Source organism: Aplysia californica, unplaced genomic scaffold (assembly GCF_000002075.1).
Source record: "Aplysia californica isolate F4 #8 unplaced genomic scaffold, AplCal3.0 scaffold00020, whole genome shotgun sequence".
Taxonomy (NCBI): Eukaryota; Metazoa; Mollusca; class Gastropoda; order Aplysiida; family Aplysiidae; genus Aplysia; species Aplysia californica.
Genome location: NW_004797290.1, coordinates 1,455,945 through 1,465,236, shown reverse-complemented (window position 1 = coordinate 1,465,236; position 9,292 = coordinate 1,455,945). Strand labels below are relative to the sequence as shown.

Below are 9,292 nucleotides of genomic sequence, written 5' to 3'. Positions count from 1 at the left end.
TGTGTGTGTGTGTGTGTGTGTGTGTAGGTGTGTGTGTGTAGGTGTGTGTGTGTGTGAGAGCATGAACACAGGCCCAACACCTCAAGATATATAATGACAAAGGGTACAGGGTGTCTAGTACTATACCAAGCGTATGAAGACAATACTATTCTACTTAATGCTAGAGAGCATCTCTCAGGCAGAGAATGGGATGAAGAGGACGGGCATACAAAAGTGCAGAGAAAAACTTGATTCACTCGTTACTGGGTTTGACCATTCACATAAACACACACACACACACACACACACACACACACACACACACACACACACACACACACACACACACATGCGCACACTTAAGATTGAGAGAAAAAAAGAGAGAAGGAGAGAGAGAGACGGAGAGAGAGAGAAGGAGGGAGAGAGTGACACAGTCTGACAGACAGACAGACAGACAGACAGACAGACAGACAGACAGACAGACAGACAGACAGACAGGCAGGCAGGCAGACAGACAGACAGACAGACAGACAGACAGACAGACAGACAGACAGACAGACAGACAGACAAATGTAGACAGAGGAAGAAATTCAGTAAGATCAACAAACAGAAAACAGATAGAAACAAAATCTTTTCTTTTAACAGTACGTCTCTGTCTCTCTCTGTGTCTCTGTCTCTCTCTCTCTCTCTCTCTGTCTCTGTCTCTCTCTCTCTCTCTTTCTCCCAGCTTGAAAAGAACAAGAAGATGGAGATATTATGTAAAGGCAAAATAGGAAAAAGGGATGTGCTGGTGTAATGGGTGAGATTTGTTTGAAGCCTAGGGTATTAGTACGCAGGAATCTAAAATAAAACACAATGGTGAATGGTTATTCCACGGCATGCGATACATGGGGAGAAAAAAAAATTATACACAATATTGTAATATGTTATACATTTGTAGTGAGTAGGACAGTGCCTGATCACTATTTCACAGTCTACCACGCAATATATAACTTGCCGTCGATATCACACTATTACTTTGTGCCTTTTCTTTGTCGTATTCAGTTCCCTACATTTACTTGAAGTCAATACCCTACTACGACTGTATTTGGTTTTTAAGTTTTGCCAAAATCCTACTGCTTATTTGCGGTATTGACCCTCATAACCAGGTACTGGGCGTTCTGCTAGTCGATGCTGGAGTCAGTTTGAGTTATCCTTCCACACTGAGAGCGTTACCTGACTGCGAATCATCCTGTTTTGGCCAGTCCTGGCGAGATGAAAAGAAAAACAGAAGCGATTAGAGACACTGGTATACAATAATAATAATAATAATAATAATAATAATAATAGTAATAATAATAATAAATATAATAATAATACAGTGCAGGCTCTCTATTATATCGACCTTTGATATAATGACATCCTCTGTATATCGACATGGTGCCCAGGTTTTGATTTTTTTCTTATATATATATACACTAGTAATTTTTGGTTGTCCCTCTACGACGGCAAGTCTCTATAACGACATTTTTTTCAGGTCCTACATTGTAGTAATAATAATAATAATAATAATAATAATAATAATAATAATAATAATGATAATAATAATAATAATAACAATAATAATAATAATAATAATAATAATAATAAAAATAATAATAACATATTGCATTTAATATATATAGTACATCCACGCTCAACACAGCATGCTCAACGCGTTTTGCAACTTTCAAATCATATTGATTCCACAACGTCAAACGAAATAACTTAAATTAGATATTATATAAGGAACACTTAATTATTCTTTATGTTTTCAAATTCAAAGACACGACCAAGAACATATTAGAACTGTTAGTTAAAATTATAAGATGTTTCTCTGTTTATTGAATTGGACAAATCGATTGAATTTGGTACTGGAAATTTTTTTAAAACGTTAAAAAATAAAACAAGAAAAAAATGTTTTTACTGAGCAAAAGGCTTGAAATGGGCATTGGTATAATTGGAACGCCTATTATTATTATAAGCACATTACATTATAAATGAATATTTGTCTCAAATCAGTCGGTAGTCCCAACAGATATCAACAGTTGAAACACATAGACTGTCGATAGGAACGTGTTAGTGTGTTTATGTGTAAAAGTCTGTGTACATGTGCGTGTGTGAGAGAGAGAAAGAGAGTGTGTGTGTGTGTGTGTGTGTGTGTGTGTGTATGTGTGTGCGTGTGTGTGTGAGTGCGTGTGTGTGGATGTGCTTGTCTGTGTGTGTTAGGTATGTGTGAACATGTGAGCCGGTATGTGTGTGTGTGTGTGTGTGTGTGTGTGTGTGTGTGTGTGTGTGTGTGTGTCTGCATGTGTGTACATGCGCTTGTCTGTGTGTGTGTCGGTGTGTATGCGTGTACGTGTGGGTGGGTGTGAATGTGTGAGTGCACATTTGTGTGTGCATGTGTATGGTTGGGAAAAAAAAGGGGGGAAAGGGGGAGGGGTGATTCGCTTCAGGGTTCTACATAATAAAGGACGAAATATTTTATTTTTCTTAATATTGAGAAAAAAATCTGGAAGGCAGCTATACGCTAAAAATGTAAAGAAAAAAAAGACCTATTTTATAATGTTGGGAAAGAGCACAGGACAACTGGAGGAAAAGCAGCCACCCACAATACAAAGCATTAAGCACGACTAATCTAAAAAAAAAAACAACCTCTAACAAAAGACACATACAGGTTTCAAAGCTGCTCATTGCACTTGCCTTTTCCATCCTACTGTATTTTTTAAAATCAGTTTCCTGTTTTAAGTTTTAAGATTGTTCCCTTTGGAAACTTATCACTTCTCAAAGATAACATTCTGGTTTTTAATTTTACGAGCGTTTTGGGGGTGTGTATTAAAACATACTAAACATATATATAATTAACACTGGCCTTTCCTCCCCGGCCAACTTTGCTAACAGCATTATTCAAAGATTAAAACCTGAGATAAACGATGACAAAGACAAAACATGAGCACTAAATCATATCAACCAGACAAATCAAAAGACAACCAAACACTGTTCCGGATTTTTTCTTTTCAATTAATTTGATAAAAACAATCTAGATTTGGGAAAAGGGGGACCCACCAGTATCACTGCTCCGAGACAATTGCAGCATTTGGTAAAGGAGCAAGAGGAAATACACATTAAAAATTGTAAGCATTCTCAAGCACTTTAAGAGAAGAACGATAAGCTAAACCTAAATCAGTAAATCTATAAAAAGGTGAAATATTATGTACGGTAACATATAAATATAATGGTTAATATACTGTCAACACCGCCCCTCCCCGACCAACCCTCTCAACTACTCCTTAATCGTTTTCGTTTTCGTAAGAGTTTTACGGCACATGCAACGCAATAAGGTCATATAAGTGCCTAAGATTAGAGGTGTTACAAGAGAGTAACAAACACAGAAAAGAGGGAGAAATCAAGACGATAGATGTTTGATAGAAAAGAAGGAGCAAATCACACCAGAGCACTCGCCAACAACCCACACTCTTTAATTTTAGTATTTTAAAAAAATACTCCGTAATTCTTTATTTTTTAAAATACACATAATATAGGCTACGCTTCTAGAACATCGATCTGGTAATTAGATAACATTACGAGTAAGGGTCTGTTTTAAAGCAACATAGATCTAAATCTGCTCTCAGTTCAGTGAACGAACCAAACAAAGTGATTATAAAGAATCGTCAGTTCAGTGAACGAACCAAACAAAGTGATTATAAAGAATCGTCAGTTCAGTGAACGAACCAAACAAAGCAATTATAAAGAATCGACATCAGTCAAATGGCAACCATCATAACAACTTTTAGCATCGAAGTATCAACGCACACAACACCTTTTGATTTCTCGAAATACTGAGTTGTCTGGGAAGGCATATCTGTTTAACCCAGTCCGGCCGGTCTCCGCAAAATCAGATTTTCCTCACTGTCGCACACTACTTCTGCAATTACGGTACTCATATATTTATGGACCAAATTAAATGGTTTTGGTACGTGCATTACAAATGAGAAATCCAAAATTCCTTGTTAAGAGATGTTATCTATCGTCTTTAGCTTTTAAAAAAATAAAACCAGTCAATCAATAAAGATAGAAAACATAAACATTGACATGTATTCTTAATTTTCAATTTTTCTCATACTGATTAGATTTTTCTATACTCCTTTGAAATTAACTATAGCTTCTTCACTTTCGTCTAACCGCGGTTAAAACAAGATCATAAAATGAAATTGCACTGTTTAATCTTCTCAGATCTTTGCATACAGGTCTAAAAGTTGAATGAACTGTAGAATCTAAAAGCCCATTCATAAATTATGTCCCTGCACACTAAGGTTCCGACATGTTTTCTTTGATTTTAGCCCAAAGCGGGTAAAAAAGGGGATTTACAGATACACCTAAAATATAAAAGTTGACGTATTATTTTCCTCAACACTACACTCTAATATCTAAAGTACGCCTACGCATGAACTGAGTGCACCCCTGTTCTTCTCCGCTCCCTTTCGTTTCCAGTCCGACCTATTTCCTTGATCGACATAAAAATGGGAGAGAAACGAATGTGACACGTTTTTCTCTCCACTCGCTTTCCGATCGCGAACGTCGGGTGTTGTCATTAAAACTATAAAAACAGTAGATCTACATCGTATTGAGTTTGCTACTCCTGTGTCGAGCAATCTTATTGTTTTTGGGTGAAAAGAAGACAGAGCTGGACACAGGGTATTTTTCTAAGAAGAGGTGATTTTTGAGAATATCACCATCGATTCCAATTTCTTTTCCAATTTCTTGACATTGTCTTGGGATGAATACTCTATTGGAGTAGTTATCATCACTTTTATCATAAAGGGGTTGCTGTTTTTGCACTGCAGCAAAGAGTGCTTCGTTCAGTGACACAGAGTTCATTGTTGTAGGCAAAGATAGTACATAACAAGATGGTCCACTCAGCCAAAAAAGTGTCCGCCGGAAGTCCGCTCTTTGCTTCAGATGGCGCTGCAGTCTGTTTTGAAGCTCTCTTTCGTTTCTCCAGAAGAAGAATAGGAATAGCACCTCCTTGCATGCGCAGATCGACTGCTGTTCATCAGCTGTTCGGGTTCGTTCAGTGCGGAGTTTTAGTTTTTTTAAAATTTTAATGACCTCTCGCCTCTCATTCTAAAGTCAAATTAAACGAAGAAAACAGTCGCCCCATCCTCCGGAAGAGGTTTTTTTTTGTCAGCGTAACCCTTTTTAAAAAGCGTTCTTCCAAAATTTGAATTCTTATTTATTCAAAAAAACTTGTTAGTTTCACTTTGATTTTTTTAAAACACAAGTAGGGTAACTCTGTTCGCAAAGGGTGCGCATTTGCGAAGAGGGCGCCACCGAATTTTGAGGACACTTTTTTAATTGGCTCAAAGAGAGGAGTGGGCCCTCTTGTTATATGTTGACTCTTTGTTGTAGGTTGAGAGGACAATGACAATTCTGGTGATCTCATCACTTGCTGAGAGAAAACGGGGAGGGATTTCAGTTGCAAGATAAAACGTTTGCGTTCGGCTCAGCAACTGGGGGCGGCAGGAAAAAGGAAAGGAAAGCGAGAGGGGTGCACTCAGTTTTCGGTGATGAAATAAGAAACACTCCCAAAGATTCGGCAACTGGGAGGAAAGGTCAAGCAGGGAGCAACAGGGAACGGAAACGAAAACGAATGCATTCGGTTTATACGTTAAGAAACGCGATTCAGAGATAGGGTGATTAGTTTTCGAGACACACATGGGGCACATGGAGACGTCAAGAGGGGGGGGGGGGTGAAATCGACAAGCTTACGCTAAAATGAGGGGGGCATGGTGGTGTCGCGTCTCAAAATGAGCAACCTGTTGGCAAGGTTACCGTAAGTCATATATTTCGGTGATCCTGTGTACGCATATTCAAAAGAGCGGTTTTTAATTGAAGAGACCAAAGAGAAAAACTTTTCATGACGGGATCAAACATTTTTTTAAAAAATTTGTTTGGTCCCTGACCTGCAAAAGTGCCATGCAAAGTTTCATAGACATAGATTTATAAGTCAATAATTTTTTTTAACGCTGTCAGACAAAAGTGAACAAGATATTATAATGGATGTTAATATTATTTGGAATACAGGTAGCCCCGGGGCACGGCGTCATCGCACTAGACTGTTTATGCAAGAAAAATTATGAAATTATGCAAACTGAGCCCAAAAATGGGAAATTTTGCGATTCCGTTAATTTTAACAAAGAATGATAAAGGAAAATAATCAGAAATTAAGCAAAAAATGATCAAATTTTGCTAAATTATGCGGGGTGCATAAAACCACGGGGACAGACTTGAAGATTTCATCTATTGTTTACATGTGTATTTTATTTCATGACCGAAATTCGAGTTAATTTCGAAAATGGTCAACTTTGACATACTATAACTTAAAGATTCAATAAGAAATGCCGCCCATACAGTGACAGCAGTTCTCTTGCCTACCTATTTCTGAAACACGAACAAATTCCATTGGTGAAATTCGGAGGAGTAGCATTTGCTTAGATGATGTAATATTCAAGATGGTGGCAATTTAAATGAAAATCCAAAGAGGTTAGAAATAGACTATTATAACCTCTTTGATGGAAATCATGAAAGAAAAAAATTTACGGGGGGAGGGGGGGGGGGTTAATATTAAATTTTGCACCAATAGTAATATACATGCAACGCTTCAAATCGTTTCGGCCGTTAATAACGATTACAGCCCCTCAGGCAGCACTACCCCCTTCCTCCCCTTCTCCTTAATCAAAATATCAGTGGCACCGACCAAAGAAAACAAACAAAACAACACAACCAGACTACTACCCCCACCCCACCCCGATTAAAAAAAAAATCAATTGACTATTATCACTATGCCTTATATAGTAATCCTTAAAATATAACAACAGAAACACATACATAATATATGTCATGAGTATCTAATACCAACAGAAATAAGGTACATAATATACATGTAGGCCTTATAATTTATATATGAAAGAAGCAACACGCATTATAGTATACATACATGTATGTATCATATATGTAATATATAATACCAACACGAAAAAGAATACATGTATAAAATATAGCAATAGAAACAACGTACTAACGCTTTAATGAAAGTAGTTGTTAATGAACAAGATAAGCAGCAGATAGACACACTGCCCTTCCCCTGTGCACCATGATGCGGTTCTTCCAAGACAAGTGAAAGGCGTTGCATCTGGCGATGGCAAAGGCAGTGCGTCATATATAAAGCTCCAAAAATAAAGCCATTCATAATTCAAAGAAGGTAACAGTGATAGAAATACATATGCAGATCAATTCACAGTACAACATGCAGTGGCAATCAACACAAACGGCAGAAAGTAAAATAAATAAATACATAAATAAATAATAAATATAAATAAATACAAAACATTGGTAGCATTGTTTCAGTGTAACATATTAGGTCAATGGTTTGAGAAGAAACTCAATCAATGGAGCAAAGCATTGAAATTAGAGATAATGTCAAGACCACAAACAAATAGAAAAAAATAGAGGCATAACCGGAAGCGTAAGAACACTCGATGCGACCTATTGGAAAATAAAATTCAATGATAAAGTAAAAGGACTGTTGCTGTAATTCAGGTCGAGGATTGTGTGATGAAAAAAAAATGGAGGGGATGGGTAACATTCTCATTCACTTTGCATTCAGATTAAAAGCCAATTAACAGAACATAGCGCTGAAAGTACACCATTTAAGTCGGGCACTGGCAAGCGGGTCAAATCCCGGACCGGAGCATTTCCGAATATCTCACAAGCCAAAGAAAGTGAAAATTGCGCGGAAAAGGTTGAAGCACCCATCAGGCTCTCCTCATAAACTATACCATGCTAAGCCACTCAAGGGCATATCATGAGACGAAATGTTAGACCTTGGGTCCATCTTCCTCTGAGCGAGAAACTATTGCCAGCGGGTTTTTTTCAAGACCGACAGTTTTGTTTTGATTAAATTCAGCTAACCACGAGCCGTACGTATCCATTATTAATTCCTGGGTCGACTTGCGGCTGCACTGAGATTTCTTTGCGTGCCGAATCTGGCCCGCAGGCCGTTGTTTGCCCGTGCCTGATTTAAGCCATGCAATCTCTATCACGTAAAGAAAAGGCATTGTGGTAAAATTCTTTCGCACAACCATGACTCTAGACCCCGCTGGCACCCCAAAGGGAGACATCCTGTTGGACCAGTGAGTACAAAGTTTCTCTTTGACCAATAAACAATAGGGCTCTTTTTGGATCCGTTGTGTTCACCGATTTCTGGCTTTCATTTTGGAATTGATTTCTCATGTTGCCTCGATGTACTGTTCTCCAATAAATGCAGTATTTTGAAAAAGATGCTATTTGCGACTCTGAAGGCCTGCTATGTTCTCGTTGTCCCCCTGCTCACAGCAGGGAGGCGGTAGGAGGACTTTGAGCAGGATAAATATTTTGGTTTTATATGATTTTTCAGCTGCATACAAAATTTCTTTTGTTCATCTGTTTCTTGAAATACCACCCATTTGAGAAACGTACACAATGTGTGAATACCCCCCCCCCCCCCCAAAAATCCCCCCTCCTTTTCGATCTCTTGGAGCACTTCACTAGCCAAGTCAAACACCACAGATGGGCAGAACAAAGTATTCTCAAAATCAGATGTGTTCTGTAGATCTGAAGTTTGCACATGACCACCTTTTTATTCAGCGCCGCTAAAAGCCATTCGTTCTTTCTCCCGATTACAACCTGATGAAATCTATATTGACCTGTTCAACTGATCCAAATGGGACCGAGTACTACATAAACTGGTCCAAAAGAGACGCACCCACCCCAAAACTACAACTCAGGGAAATCACACAACTTTTTTTTTCCACGGCATGTCAAAGCATAAACGACCAATTTCACACCAATCAAAATTAAATGACTTTCCAATTTCTCCACAAACTTTTTAGAAAAGTGGGTTTTATACATTTAATACAGGCAGCTACAAGGGAGTTTTTTTTTAGCAGTGCTAAGAAAGTTTCACAAAATAAGCACAGGACAAAAGATCTAGAGCTACTACAGTAAGCAGATGACAAAAATAACCACGCAGTATGTTATTCTGTTATTGAAAGCTTCTTGCACACGACGTAGTTATTTCCCCTTCCAAGCTTTTTTGTTTGTTTGTGGGGAGTTAGTATCAAGATAGTACTAAATTAACATCTTGCAAGACAATGAGACGAAGCATGAGCAGTCAAACTGCGCAGAAAATCATTTACAGATTACTACAATTTCAATCCTCCCTTCCCCTCTAATCCCACACAATCCCCCCCCCCCC

At 38.1% G+C, this 9,292-nt stretch overlaps 1 protein-coding gene across 1 annotated transcript in view; it reads right to left on the bottom strand.

Annotated features, from left to right (window-relative positions):
- LOC101845144 (B-cell linker protein) overlaps nucleotides 1-9,292 on the bottom strand; it is a gene marked incomplete in the record, with an annotated part of 71,918 nt that overhangs the window by 29,862 nt on the left and 32,764 nt on the right. The window contains 1 exon segment of the mRNA XM_035971997.1: nucleotides 1,195-1,225. Coding sequence (XP_035827890.1) covers nucleotides 1,195-1,225 — 31 coding nt within the window.